At 34.8% G+C, this 15,729-nt stretch overlaps 1 protein-coding gene across 4 annotated transcripts in view; it reads right to left on the minus strand.

Moving 5' to 3' along the window:
* Positions 1 to 15,729, minus strand: part of CPS1 (carbamoyl-phosphate synthase 1) — a 354,529-nt gene that overhangs the window by 112,777 nt on the left and 226,023 nt on the right. For 3 of the 4 annotated variants that reach the window (XM_077885468.1, XM_077885466.1, XM_077885467.1), the window contains exon 4: positions 7,462 to 7,608. In XM_077885468.1, coding sequence (XP_077741594.1) covers positions 7,462 to 7,587 — 126 coding nt within the window. In that variant the 5' untranslated portion in view covers positions 7,588 to 7,608. Of the gene's footprint in view, positions 1 to 7,461; positions 7,732 to 15,729 lie in introns of those variants that run through there. The other variant, XM_077885469.1, reaches the window with a different exon arrangement.

Genomic DNA, 15,729 nt, shown 5'->3' on the forward strand with positions numbered 1-15,729 from the left:
CAGCTAAATTCTCCTTCAAAAAGCTTTGAAAATGTGTCCCCGGTGCTCTGCTCAACTGATTTAGAAGGCTTAGGCTTAGGAAGTAACAGTCAAAATTCAAGAATAATTTATAATTTAACCTATGAAAGTTTTAAAAGAGCCCAGTGTTCATTACTGTTTTTAGGCTTTTCCTTTGCATTCAGTATTATGTTATTTTTTTTTAATTTTTATTTATTTATGATAGTCACAGAGAGAGAGAGAGAGGCAGAGACACAGGCAGAGGGAGAAGCAGGCTCCATGCACCGGGAGCCTGACGTGGGATTCGATCCCGGGTCTCCAGGATCGCGCCCTGGGCCAAAGGCAGGCGCTAAACCGCTGCGCCACCCAGGGATCCCTCAGTATTATGTTATTAAAAGTCATCCACTCATTCCTTAATCATTCCACATCCCAGTATCACTCTGGGCTAACTTTGAAAATATTGGTCCTTTGAAGCAGTTTTCTTTGGATCCATTAGTTTGAGACAGTGGAAAGAAGTCAAAATAAGACTTTTCTAGCAGTCTAAAATTGCTATCAGTAAACACCTATCACATTAGATTTCTGCATATGTGAAGCTTACAGGACTATGTGAGAAAGAAACAAATTGAAAATTGAAAGACAGCATGTTTTGTTACAACACATGACAATATTTTGGTTGAAGTGGAAGTAATATGTCAACTATAAATAGCACTGCCCTAAAATATCCTATTTAGAGAATTGTTTACTAAATCAAGAACCCTTACTAATTCTTTGATTTAAACAATCTGTTCTCAAAATGCAAACAAAAAGGGAGAAAAAAAGGTAATAAAAATTAAATAATTTATTTTATGTGGGGATAAAGTGTGGTATGTAAGTGGACTCTTGAGTAAGCAAAAACATTACAGCAGGAGAAGTGATTTAGAGCATTCTGAAACCAGGTTAAACATCAATGATGGCTTCAAGTATATAAGCACAGTAAGCAAAATGCCAAATTAAAAAATTCTAAGTGGTGTTTGGGCCTAATTAAAAGTCTAACCAGATTTGCTACGGGCATATTTCACTTGGTGTACCAAAACAGACATCCATGTGTCTTTGTGTTAACTCTAGCACTTACACATCCATGAAATGGGGATAACTACATTGTTTCTTCCCCTGAGTGTGAGAATTTATCAGTAAGATGTTCTGGATGTAAAGCCCCAAACAAATTTATCAATAAGCTCCATAAAATATTTGAATATAAAACATTATAGTTGCAATAATCCCCTTGAGCTAGTAGTAGAAATGAAAATGATTTACTCTGGGAATCTGACTGTACTGCTGTTAAATCATTTGTCTACATAAATTAGTTGTATATCAGAAAAAGTTGAAACCCCATGAGTTTATTTCCATTTTCACCAAGGCCTAAAGCCATATAACATCTTTGATTTCTGGCTTACCTGATGTTTCTTAGCTATTAGTTTACATCAATACTCATCCTTCCCAGAAATAAAATAAATCTGAACCAAGCTTTAGAAAGGAAGGAGCTTAAAGCCAGCATTTATTTCAGTTATTATTGCACAGATAATATGGTAAAAGTTAAAATATTAAGGCATTCTTTATTAGTAAATTAACCTTATTTTTCACTCTTGGAATCGTACTATCAAAATATGGATACCTAAAATTCAGAATTAAGGCGCAATTTCTGTGTGGCATTTTTAATGAGATCCTCTGTAGTTATAATGCCTAACACTTACAATTAAAAGTAGTGTAACAGCAGTAATCAATTAAGCCTTACAACATCCTAACTTAATATTAAGCTCTCTGCCTTTGGTTAAACATAAGCCATTGTTGAGGGGGAAAATCACAAGGCTAATTTACTTGAATACTTCTCTGTTCTGGACATTTGTAAACAAATGAGTCAGATCCATAAGAAATTTTTATTCTAGTTATGTTTCTCATTATGAATAAAATGTAGCATTTAGAAAAATTCCATTACAAAATAAATTCACAGAGGGTAGGTTTTTTAACAAGTACCTTAATGAGCGTCTCCTATGTGGTAAAATTATTCTGAGAGGGATCTCCAATATTGTAAGCTAATTTTTATTTTATGGTAATAAATTAATATGGTTTTATTTAGTTCTACATCATAGATGAAACTTCTTCAGTAAAATTCTTAGTGATGCATTGACCCGATTGATTCATCTGTTAGAACTTCATGTTAGCCAATAATCTCCCTGTGAAATATAAAAGACTGACATATGGCATTTAGTAAGTTGACAACACAAGAAAAAGGAATAGAGGAGCCTCGAAAATATGTTTATGAATTGAATTCATTTAGATCAGATGAAAAATATCAAGTGGAAACTATTGGTCACTAAGATGAAGAGTCCAAAACCAAGTCTGATGCTGGCTCACGCAGGCAGCTTCCTTCACACCTCAGTCACCATGCATACACTAGAAAATACTAGTCACATCAAGCATGTTTGGTCTTGCATAGCAAACTGCTGAAGCCTTGAAATGGGCTCTGGCATGGCCATTGCTAAGAAATATTGAAAACTCTCTATTATACCTCCAGGCTTTGGTACAAGTCAGAAATGTGAAAAGGTTTAATGAAGATGTGATGGCAAAGGAATGTTCTCCATTTCCACAAGAGTAGAACCTAAATTCACTTCTACACCATCAGTAATTCTGCTAAGCATGATCAGGTGGAAACTCAAATCTCCATCAGCTGGAGAAGGAAGTAGAAGGCCAAGACTTGTCCCATTTCTATAGGCACTTCCCCTATCAGATTTCTTAGCTTCCTACATAGGATTGTAACTCAGATGAAGTGAGTGAGGTGCGTTTTGGGCAACATGGATGGAGGCACACCATGGCCCTGCTTTACTGATGCACCTTTAGTGGCTCACTCGCCCTATGCTTATCTAGGTCCTGTTTGACTATCGTTTTTTTCAACAGTTTTTGGCAAGAAGCTCAAAATGACAAGGCACTCTTAATGAACAACAAATGAGCCTATACTTTAGAAAGAATGGGGGGGGGCGATATAAAAAGTAGAGTACATAAACAAAAATGTTCAAAAAGGAGGCTACTTCCTAATTAAAGAAATATCATCCATCCAAAATATACAAAGTTGTTAATAATCCAGACCAATTTTTCAACCACTCATTTGGGATTGAATTTTATTTTATTTTTATTTTTTAAAAACTTTATTTATTCATGAGAGACACAGAAAGAGAGGCAGAGACACAGGCAGAGGGAGCAGAAGCAGTCTCCATGCAAGGACTGAATTTTAATTTTTTTTTCAAAAATCTGTAATATCATGGATGAAATCCAACCCTAAAAACATATCTATGTGTATTAAAGGTTTAATACAAAAGCTATTTTTGAAAGTGTATGATAACCCTATCCCTACCCCCACCTCTAATACATACAAAGAAACTCCAATATAATAATGAACTCTATTTCCTGTGAATGTCTTTAAAGCTAGTACAATATAACTAAATGATTCTAATTGTATGAGTTTTTGTAGTTGCCAATTTCTAGTCAAATGACAATAGCTCCTCAAGATTGAGCTAAATAGGTAGTTTCATGTTGGAAACAGAATATAAAAATCTTACAAAATGAAAACCATTCAAAGGGAATAATGACTCCTAGGGCTCAATTGTATCTGAAGTACCAGAGAGAAGGACACTTGGACTGTTAGATTCTTGGCTTAATTGTAACACAGGTCACCATTTTGAAAAACAAGTGGATTACCGTGAGAAGCAGTACCTACTGATCCCTTTTATATTCATAAGGAACTTAACCTTTTCAATTTAATACCTTTGATTTCCAAATTCATTTGCAAGTAAAAATAAAACTATTTCATCTTGGTGACTTCCCAGAACTTGTGATTCAGAATTTTTAAATTTATAAGTTTCTTGAAATCAGAGACTATCCACTTACTACTCATTTATTTCCATTTATTATTCTTCCTGTATACTCCCAAGATAAAAGCATTAAAAAAGATATTAGGATATACATCCTGACTTTTGGAATTGAATTCAAAATAGTAGAGATCATTTGCTTCATAGTTCTTGAGTTTAATTTGCTATAAGCAATATCTTCCTAGGTGTATGTTTAATATTAAGGCAAAGGTGAAAAAAATCATCATTATATATATTTGAGAATTTTCATCAGACGTTTTGTCATTATAATAATTATAGTTCATGAAAAACATGAAGAAATTCTGATCTTTCCACTAAGTCTTTCTACTAAAATGTATTGGACAGAATTTTTTTTTTAAGTATCCAGGCTTGGGGGCTCTGGGTGGCTCAGTTAAATGTCTCTTGGTTTCTACCCAGGTCATGATTTTGAAGTCATGAGATAGAGAACCACATCAGGCTCTGCACTGAGCATGGAGTCGACTTTCGATTCTCTCTCTCCCCAACTGCCCCACCCCGCACTCCAACCCCCACCCGCTTGCGCTCACTGTCCTTTTCTTTCTCTCTCTCCCCTAAAATAAATAAATAAAATCTTAAGTATCCAGGGTTTGCTTTTACAGTATTCTATAGATTTTTTTTTAAGATTTTATTTATTTATTTGAGAGACAGCATGAGCAGGGAAGGGGCAGAGAAGGACAGGGAGAAGGACAGATTCATGCTGAGCTGGGGACCCCAGGACCCTGAGATCATAACCTGAGTCAAAGTCAGACATTTAACCAACTGAGCCACCCAAGCGCCCCAGTATTTTGTAGATTTTTAAGTACTGATTATATGTGATAATCACACAGCCCTTTGAGTAAGCCAAGAATTGTTTCTATGCTGCAGATGACAAAACTTAGTTTCAAAGAGAATATGTGACTTAACCAAGTTCAGAAATGCACAAGAAGGGTTAAAATCCAAATCTTTTTATTCCCCATCCAGTATGTTTTCTGCTACACAGCTACAATGGGCTGAATGTAATATTGAGCACTGAACATTTTCTATGTTAATAGAAAGAGACCAAGATCTTTAAAACTTCCATATGATATGGCCGTTGATCATATTTATCCTTGATATCTAATTCCTTTGACTGTAGAGTACCTTGAAATTCTTTCCTCCTCCCTATAAGAGAAATACAACTGTGTCGATTGGCAAGGTACACCTTGTAAATATTGGCCACAAATAAATACACAAGGAAGGGCCACATAAAAGTCCAAGTGCGTCACTGCTGTCGTCAAACCCACTCTGTCCCAGTGGGAGAAGAAAAGTGACCTACAAAGCCACTAAAAAGGCAACTAATTTATAGGGCAATGCTTATAGGTCTGCCCACAGGGTATCTTCCACAATCTATTTACTAGCTATAAATAGCGATAATGCCAACTCTCACTGCCTTTCACTGACCATTATGGAACCACATCCTAATAATTTGTATGGCATGTCCATCTAAAAGAATAAAATTGGATATAACTTCTAAGGGAGTTGAGTTTTAAAAATGAAGGCAGGAAGAAAAGCAGGTAGAGGACTGTTTCAAAATAAGTGAATAAAACACAAACCCCCTGAGACTGCTGTATGGAATTTTAATCCACTATTGAGAAGTTCAAGAACTTCTATTTTTCATGCCTGGCTTTCCTCCAAAACTCTGGCCAGTGATGACTGAGTGGGAGTAATGACTTTTACATCATGAAACGGTGGCTTATTCCTCCTACAAATTTGTCACTCTTAGTTATGAACTTTGACAGACCTTTAAAACACTTATGCCACCGTGAGCTAGAAAAACCACTTTCACTGTAGTCTATCCACATAATTAAATCATTTTTGTTGTGGTTGTAGTCATAGGGAGCATTTATGGTTACGGAAAAGTGGCTTCTAATCTTGGTCACATCTCTGCCATTTTAAGTAGTCTCTCGATTTCTGTGTTCCTGGTGTCTGATAGAGGTACACCTATCCCTACCTACCTATTTTTGTAAGAAGAAAAAGATATTCCCAGGGACACAACTTTGTAGTCTTAAAACGCACCTCTAACTGTAAGTGATAGTATTTTCATTACTATCTATTCTCTCTGCAGTAATATATGAGTACCCCTGAGATATTACTAACACTGAACTAAAACCAATATTCACTTTCAGAGTTTGTACCCAGTCAGTGCATCTTCGATGATAGTTTAGAACATATCTCCTTTCTGGCTGTCTTGTTGCAATTGAACTGAACCCCCCCCCCCCCAAAAAAAAGGTTGTTTCTAGATTTCTTACTTTAAAATGGTAGTTTCTGATACTTTCTCCTGAGATCTTGTGTTATTTTTTTTTCTCTCTCTCTCTCACTCTCTTCCTCCCCTCCTCACTCCTCACCTCTGTCTCTTTCTGTCTCCCTCTCTCCTCCTTTCTTTTGATGCATATTCTTTCTCCACCCTGTAACTGGAGGCCACAAAGATCAGGAGGCACAAAGATTAGCCCTACAGATGTCATTCTGGGCTAAAATCATGCTGAATCCTGACTTGAGTAATCTAAGCAATGGAAGCTGTGGAAGTATTTGGAGGATTTTCAGTCAACCCAGTGAGCATACAAAGCATTAACAGAATACTCAAAACTATTAGAACCAATTTTTACATCAACATATAGAGGTTGTTTGGGTTTTTTTCTACTTCACTTTTTATAGCTCTTACTACTAAAGCAGCAATCTATTTAAAGCTACTGTGATTACTTAAACTTTATATTCACTAAAAATGTTTTTCATTGGCAAAGTTCCCATGGATAATTTCCAACTTCTCTGGTAATAAATGCTTTCATAAATTTATAGGAAGGAACAGAAGTTTCTACTGGAATTTCATAACTCAAGGTGGGAGTGGGGAAGAACACTTAATGTTCTCTTCCCAGACCTGCTCTTCAGTTAGAGATACATTCGGAGGGACAGAATTATCAGCTGTTAATTGCCTCAATGTCTTAATCTGCAAAATAAAAATAATAAGTGTGGACTTCTAAAGGAAGGGTTGAGAGGGAAAGAGAAAAAAAACAAAGATGATGTCTACGTCACAGTCAGGAAATACTAGAATTATGTATTTTCTGTCCAAATTTTTTTCCTAAAAAATGACATTCCCAAGAGAAAACTTTACAATGAGCTAGTAAAGAATAGCTTAAAACATTACCTTCTGTGCTATGGCTTATGAACATGTAAGCATCTTCATGTTTAAACCCTAACTGTGTGCACTAGTGACGGGGCACAGACAGACCCTGATAACCTTTAAAAGTAATTATTTTTCTAAACAGAACACTTACATTTTATATATTCACAGGAATTGTGACCTTTCTTTACATTGGTTGAAAATTTCCATATTTTTACTCAAAGCAATAGAAAATGAACACTTATTAAACCAGTAGATTCAATATTAAGATTCAATATCAAAAAGCCAATATTAATCAAGTAGCTCTTCAGAACTATATGCATATCTGTATCTGCTTCCTAAGTGACACCTCTGCTTCATGTTAAACTATACCCCATACAATTTCATCCAAAACAATAAATATGGCAATGTTACCTTGACTGAGAGGAGCCTGATGCCAGCTCTTGAAAATCTCCATTGATGGTGTGCAGTCACATTGGTAAAGCCAAAACCAGTCTTCAGGGCCTTCACCACTTTGCAAGCTGTCAAAATCCTCGTCATTTTGAAGATGTTGATTTGTGACTAAAATTAAATAAAATTAAGTGTATTTATGAGAATTGGGTTAGGAGATTTTTTAAATTAATGTGAAAGAAAGATGGGGGTGCAGTCCAGTGTTTAAGGCTGACTGCACAGCAATCTTTGAATTTCCATTCATTCTGTCATTAAATGTCTTTAGCCACAGCTCCTCCTTCTCTTAACCCCTCCTCCTGAGATAATGTCTGTAGATGTTCCATGGACATGTAATACAAATTGCAACACATCAAACACTGCCTTCTCCTGCTGAGATAATGCTAGTGTTGTAGAAAACCAGCCATCCATCAAAGGAACTGCTTATGCAGCTGAATAGAATGACCTAGACACAGTGGATAACCTTAGGAATCTCACCCTAAAGACTAGTAACTTTCTAATAATGCAAAAGATCAAAGGCTTTTATGTGTGTTTGACATGATGCCTAATTTGCCTCAAAGGAGATTTTGGATTCCCAAAGAAACCTGAGGAATTGCCATTTTCTGCTCAGAAAAAGACGATGCCAACCACAGATAGTAAAAATTACATCAAAATGAACTTTTATCCATAAATGTAGATTGTTCTTTTTTGAGTTAATAAAGTAGCATATTACATTATTACTATTGCATTGATTTGTATTCCAAACTTTAAAGCAATCAGTAATATTAAGTAAAACACAACTGGAGCAAATAGCCTGTTTATATCTCTCTCAAGAGCTAGTAACAATTTATAAGAAGTGCAGGAAACAATAGCCAGCACTGACTTTCATGTAAGTACTACTGCTAAGTCAAGATTTTTTTAGTTTTTAAAATGTTATACATTTATAAAGTTCTTGAGCATTCGTGCTTCAACCAAGTCAAAATGGTTTCGTGTAGCCCTTCAGTCCTGTGTGTTTAATCAGGCAGGCAAAAGGTCTCATTGGCTTGTGGCAGCACTCATGGAAGTTGTGTGTCTGTGTAGATTAGAAACACTGGAGCATCATCTTTTGGCAGCCCTGGAAAGGAAGCTGAGAAATGAAAGCTCCCTCCTAGGGCTTCCCATAATAGAAAAGATGGCATAGAATGGCATAGAGATTGTAAACTTCACTTGTATAGAATGAGTGCTGGAACTGGGGGAGTGAGGATGACTTAGTTTGCTTCTTTAAAAAGAAAAAAGTTTAAGCTCATGCTTCTGTCTTACTTAATGTATTTTGTATAAACATTCTCTGAAGCCAACATACTTCATGGTTCCCCGTGAAAGTAAGCTGAAAAAATAGTCTCAATCTAATGTATATAAGTAATTAATAAGATAAGTTATGTTATGGCAGGGTGTCCAAATGCAATGGAAAAATAAAGAAAGACAGCGAAAGAAAGAAAGAAAAAATGAAAGGCCCCGTTGCTCATGTCCAGTAAAATTTACATATGGGATTATGTTATCCTGAACTATGTCATCCTGAAGGGTGCATAAGAGTTTACCAAGTAGATGAAAGGGGGAAAACACAAGGGGTGGCATGAGCAACAGCACAGACACATGAACATCATACAGCATATGGGGGGGAAAAAGTCTGAAATAGTCTGATAAAGCCTAGCTGCAGGTATGGGGTGAGGTAGTGAACAGGAATAGAAATATAGAAGACTTTGTGTGCCTTAAAATGGATGACCTATATTCATAAATACTATTCATGATAGCTGTGGAAGTGTTTTGAACAGAAATGACATTTGTGGGAAAGATCACAGAAAATGAATTTGAGGGCATTGAAACTGGTAGAGGTGGCAGTGAAACTGGTACTGCCAATTTAGAGTACAAAGAATTTAGAACAATATTTACTGGCTTAGTATAATTCTAAATCAGGTCTTGGTCTCACCCCCTGTAGGTGTGTGTGTGTCTTTCTCTGTCTCTGACTCTCTCTCTCTCTCATAGAGAGAGAGAGAGAGAGCTTGATATATATTATATATATATCAATCTCTCTCTATATATATCGATATCAATAGTGGGACTTACCTTTTCCTAATTAGAAAAATGACATATACTTATTATGGAAATTTTTAAATGCAAAATAGATTTAAATCATAGTCCCATTATGCAGAAGTACTTATGCAGTAAATGTTGTAGTATATTTTCTCGCTTCTTTCCCTGCACTTTGATTGAATTGGACAGTTGGAGTACTGAGGACTCCATCCAGAGTTTGAACAAGGAAAAGACAATAGTAAGTAGCTTTGTGACTATTTATAAGAGTTAACCAAAAGCATGATAAACTAGACATGGTTTTCCAGAGAGATGTATAACTTCTGTATATGTTATGTATACGTTATGTATAACCTATAACTTCAGGATATAATTCCATGACTGCAGAGTCTAAGGAAAAATGTAAGCCTGAGAGTTGTAATGGGCTTTCATTTGGGTAACTGGAAGGCCCTGGATGTAGGCTCTGGTCCATGTTTCCAGTCCTCGAAAGGAAACAGGAAGGGCAGAAGATTTTTAAAAATTTTTAAGTGTTCTGAATTCGAGACTTAGAGAATTTATCCATCATGATTCTACAATCAACTTGGGAATTGGAAAGACCAATAAATCAAATGATGAGTACTTTCAGATTTGAGTGTTCAAGATAGACAGAAATCTACAACCAAACTAAAAAAAAAAAAAAAAAAAGATTGTTAGTGACAGAGTTTACATCAGGATAGATCAAAGGGGTGAGATGATAAGAGCTGATTGGTAGGAAACATTAAAGCCAGAGATGAAATATTTAGTAGAAATGTTATACTTTTATGAAAGACATTTCATCAAAGCATTTCAAAAGAAAGTATTTTTCAGGTTGAAATGATTTTTTTCCCTCTGATAGCATTTACATGGTCCTCCCCTCATATAAGCTATCTGCACACAACTGAGGATGCATGCATGCACACACGGGGCCCTGGGGAAATCTGTGCATTTGAAATATATTTTATATGAGCCAGGATACAAATCCTCTAATCTTATAAGTCACTCATTCAAAAAAGAAAAATATTTTATATAAATTTACTCCTTTTCTATGGATATATTTATCATAGCTATTACTGTTTATAGCACTGGGCTACTTTCCCCTGCACAATCTCATACAGAAAATTAAAAATTATTAGAAACCAAGCATTTCTTTATTTTGTTGGATTTTGATTCCTGAACATTTTTATCAAATGCTGAGAAAGTATTTTATTTCTTCCATAAATTGGAATGCTGTGTGTGTGTGTGTGTGTGTGTGTGAATAAAGAAAAAAAGCGGGGCAGGGAGGGAGAGAGAGAGAAAAGTCTCCTCATCTAATATAATTATTTATCATTTCTTAAGAAGAATGGAAGGATTCAGCCTTCCAAATCCCTAAGAGCATTTAATTTGATAAATTTTGTATTGAAAATGGTACAGTATCAAGTACAAGTGATATTTATTTTCATTTAATTTTTTTAAAGATTTCAAATATGAAAAATAGATGGTAATCCACTTCTCAAACATAAAATCTTTTAACATTTTAGTGTACCATCTTCTAGCATTCACCCCCATGTAAGTGTCATAGTTTTGAAACTGATCAGCTTGCATTAGGTTTTTGTGAGGTAATATTATACTAAGAATATGTTTGATATCATTACATGTTCTTTTAAAACCTTTATAGAAAGAGCTATAAAAATATTTGATTTCCATTGCTTCTATTGTTGCTACAGTGCATATCAATATTGCCATTTTTTGTCACTATTGCCAAATTTCTCTCCAAAGAGAGTGTACCCATCTATATATCAATTGCAATATATGAGTGTCCCTCTCAATACACCCTGCCAACATTAGGCATTATCTTTTATTTGCTTATCTAAGCACAGAAAATGGCATTTTGCTTTCATTTAAATTTTAAATTACTAGTGAGGTCAAAACGTTCTTTGTTCTTCTTGTAAGTACTGTTCTTCTTTTTCACATCTTTTTGTTCCCATCACTAAATTCACTCATATTAAAGACCAAAAATATCTTTAAAAAGGAAACATCAAGTAAGTTAACACTGATTAACAGTCTGTATTAGTATTTGCACTAATTTCAAATAGGCTTTTCATTTGGATGATCCATTGATGTAACCAAGGGGAGATCTGTAACCAACTGGAAAAAATGAGACCAGCTCATCCTAGAGAACAAAGCATATTTGTAGTCTTGAATGATTGATATTTTAGAATATCAAGAAAATAATGGTTATATATATATATTATATATATATAATAAAAGTCTTTAATAGAGCAAATATGCAAGAGGTGCTTCTGGAAAAAAATGACTGAATGAATGAATGGATTCCTGAGTACTGAGTTGCTGCTTGATCAGTTATGCTTATTTAGGCAGAAACATAATTATGTCAATGACTATAAGAGGAAATAAAGATATTCAGGAATAGAAAAAAAGAACCGTCAATTACAAATTCTACAAAAAGGCTATTTTGAAGAGCTAAATTTAAAGCAAGAGGCAAGGTACCTCTGCAGAGCAAACAAACCCAGAGTAAAAGAAGATAAAGTAACAACTCCAAAAGAGAAAGCTCTACCTTATGTTTGAGAAGGGATGCCAGGAAGTAGAATGTAAAGGGTAGAAATGATTATTATGTTTCAGTTCTGATTCTTATTAGCCTAATATAGCAAGGAACACCATAGCAAGTAAGGATATGGACCAAAAAAAAAGGCTACTCTTGCAAGGAAAGTGATGTGGATTTGTGTCTGCATTAAAGGCATATACTTTCTCCCAATCACAGAAACTAGGACAAACCAGTAGATAAAGTTTGGCAGGGAAAGATTTATCAATAATGACAATAGACAGATATTAGGTTATTAGATGATGGGGTTTTAAAAAATCAGATGTCTTTGGAGATCCAATGAAGTGAGACACAGTCATTAAGATCCAATTGGCATTTAGAGAGATGGAGACTGAGGGAGCAGTTTTCATGAATGTACTTATTAATCTAACATTTGATAACATAAACAAAGGATGGTGCCAAAGGAAGCTGGAAAAGAGACTTTGTAGAAATGATGTCACACTTAAAAGCCAAGACACATGTGATTTGTGTTCCAGAATAATAAAAAAGCTGTTACATATGAGACCCCACTTGAAAGTACCTTAAAGAGAACAGGTTAATCTATACAAGCAGCATGCATTTATAAAGAATAAATCTTGTCACACTAATTTCTACCTTTAAAAAAAGAGACATAACTACTAGACTGACTAGAAAGATTAGATGCAATCTATCTTAATTCAAGAGCATTGACTACATATCCTAGATCGGGATTAGGTACATACACATCTGCTGGAGAACATGTATAAATGTAAGAGGACACAGTGAATTAGCCAGTGAGTAAACCAAGCTTTTTATATATTTGTAGAATGAGAACAGAGTGGACAATGCCTTAGAAAGAATCCACAGTGACCTTGGCAATTTGCCAGTTGAAGATATAGTCAAACACAAACAGAGTAAAGTGCAGACAAAGTGAGGTCAAGTGTAAGTCAATTCAAAAAGAGGGAGAAAAGCAAACTGCAAATACAAGCTATGGAGGACTGATTGTATGTTGTATATCATATGGAAATAGGCCAAAAAAGCATACGTAGCAGTCATAAAGCATAGCTGCCCAGAGTTAGTTTTAGTAAGCTGTTATTATTAAAGCCATACATGGCAAAATTTAGAGGGAAATTTAAGAAAAGAAACTCAAATTTCACTAGAAAGCTAAATATTAAATAACTTAAAATTCTAAAAATAGAATTTTGACATAAAGATGACTATTAAATTTAAATTTAAAATTATGTCATGAAGAATTCCTAATCAAAATTTTCCAATCTTCTTGAAAGTGCAAAAAAAAAGGCAATTATTGGGTAACAAATAAGAAAAATTATACAATAGAAGTTAAAACACTGGAATTTATAACTACAATATATTGGCATATACTTATGTCTATATAGAGAGATATACACACGACTTGCTATTATGTCAATAAGGGAAAATAGGCATTTAAATAAATCCATTCTAATGGCTCCAATGATGATACATATGATCCTGCTGGAAAGTGGAGGTGCTTGCCATTTGTGAATCACCTACTAATTGCTGACCTAGGTATTTGCTAATACATTATTTGCTAATCTTCAAAGCAATCTCTGTACTGAACATAGCTAAAGCTCTCTCTATATCACAAAGCTGGTGAATGAGTCCCAGAGAGCTAAGTAGCTTGTCCAAGGTCACACAGCTAATAAGCTGCAGAGCCAAGTTCCAACCTCAGCTCTTAGCTAACATCCATCCTCTTTCCAGCATGTCTGTTATATCTGGGAAAAACAGAGGCAACAACATGAAACGACTTAGGAAGAGTAGGCAAAGTAAGATCCAATTTCATAGGAAGGCTACATGATTGTAGAGGCAGCAATGCTCAAAAATACTATGACATTACTGGGAAATTAGGAAAATGTAACTTCAATAAAAATCAAATAATGAGAGAAAATATCTACAACTTCTCTGATTCATTTTTATGTTTAAAATTAAAGTAATATAAGAAACGAAGTAGGTAAAATAGAAGTAAAACTATACATTTTTTCCCAGTAATCTACTGGTAGAATCAACTGGCTGGGCTAACTGATTCAGCTAGACTTACCTAAAATAGCAAAGGATATTTTCTATTTTTCAATCTTACATCCCCTTGCTTGAGGTTACTTGTTCCAGAACCTGGATAATTTAATGCCATTGAATTTTCATGATTGCTTATAAAGTCTAGAATTGCTCAAAGGATAAATAATTCAGGAAGTATATACTAAGTACTTTCCATGAAGGCTTTGTACATCAGGAAACAGTATTCTTTTCTGTTGAAAGATGCTTCGTGGGAAATTGAAAACTTTTTAAATCTATTGTCGAAATTCTCCTCGAACAGATTATAAAAAAGTAGGTAGACAGATGGTTTTATATAGCTGAAATGGATCCTAAAATAATCTTTTCAATTCCTTTGTTTTATAGGTACAAGAAATAAATATCTAAGTGAGCCAAAGTCAGCTCATTATTCTGAGCTGACTCAAATATTTAGTACTAGAACTAGAACAAATATTTAATAATAGAACTAAACCTTTAGTAGAAATCACTGTAGGAACATAAATTCTGAACAATCACTACATTTTAAGTAGAAATAATTTTGCAAATGTTGGTATAATTTGTGAAGCAAGCTACATAAATCATATCAGTCAAAGTCTCCGCTTAATGTTGGCCTACACATTTCTTCAAGTTGGGCCTAAACATGGCTACAGCACCAATTTCATAAAATAAAAATGACCAAATCATTAAGCAACTGTCATTCTAAAGAGTGAAATATTTCTAAGCTAAAAAATTTAATTCATTATCAGCCTTTTTTTGCACAATGATTATCATTGCATCAAAATCATCTTCTAATGTGCTGAACAGAACACAGAACAAACAGCTCTGATGAGCTTGTTTTCTTAACATTTGTTGAGGGTAAACACAAATGATTTTGCAAGGCTCTAAAGAGGAACACTGGCCATGAGGAGGGCTTATCTATGGTAATACAGGTCATGTGCTAGGAGAGTATTGGACCCTCTTTAAATTAAACATTTTTGAGGCTCACAGAGAAGCAAGTTGTGCAACATGTCTTGAAGTTACCGACTCCATGAAGTAAAGGACAGCAGATTACACTGAAATGACGTAGAAGAATTTTTTCTTTTTTGACTAAAACCAGGTCACCTACGTACATTCATACTCCACCTCCTCTTATATAGTACGTTTGTTATAGTAAATCTGATTTCTTCCTTGGCCTCCTATTTCTTCCAGGAAGATGTATTCTGTCCTCCTCAACTGCTGTCGTAAACAATAAAGTTCCATCTTCCTAAATATTCCTGCACATCCTCATGAATGGACCATACAGCTATTTCTTCCTCCAGATTAGGGGATTTCTGAGTTGAGTCATTGAAAGATAAAATTTTTATTTTATTGAGGTTAAATCTTTTTTTTTTTTTTGGCTGGAAAATAAGACTCTAGAGGGGAAAAAAAGAGAAACAGGAAGGAGATGGAGAATGGGAGGAAGAAGAGAAGGATAAAGAAAAAGAAGCCAACAGTCTGATCCTTGAATTCTGCAAACAGTCAAAAGTGCCTACTTGGATTCAACTCCTACTTGGGTGTTGAAGAATTAAGCG

The sequence above is a fragment of the Canis aureus genome, chromosome 36 (genome assembly GCF_053574225.1).
Source record: "Canis aureus isolate CA01 chromosome 36, VMU_Caureus_v.1.0, whole genome shotgun sequence".
In the NCBI taxonomy this organism is placed as follows: domain Eukaryota; kingdom Metazoa; phylum Chordata; class Mammalia; order Carnivora; family Canidae; genus Canis; species Canis aureus.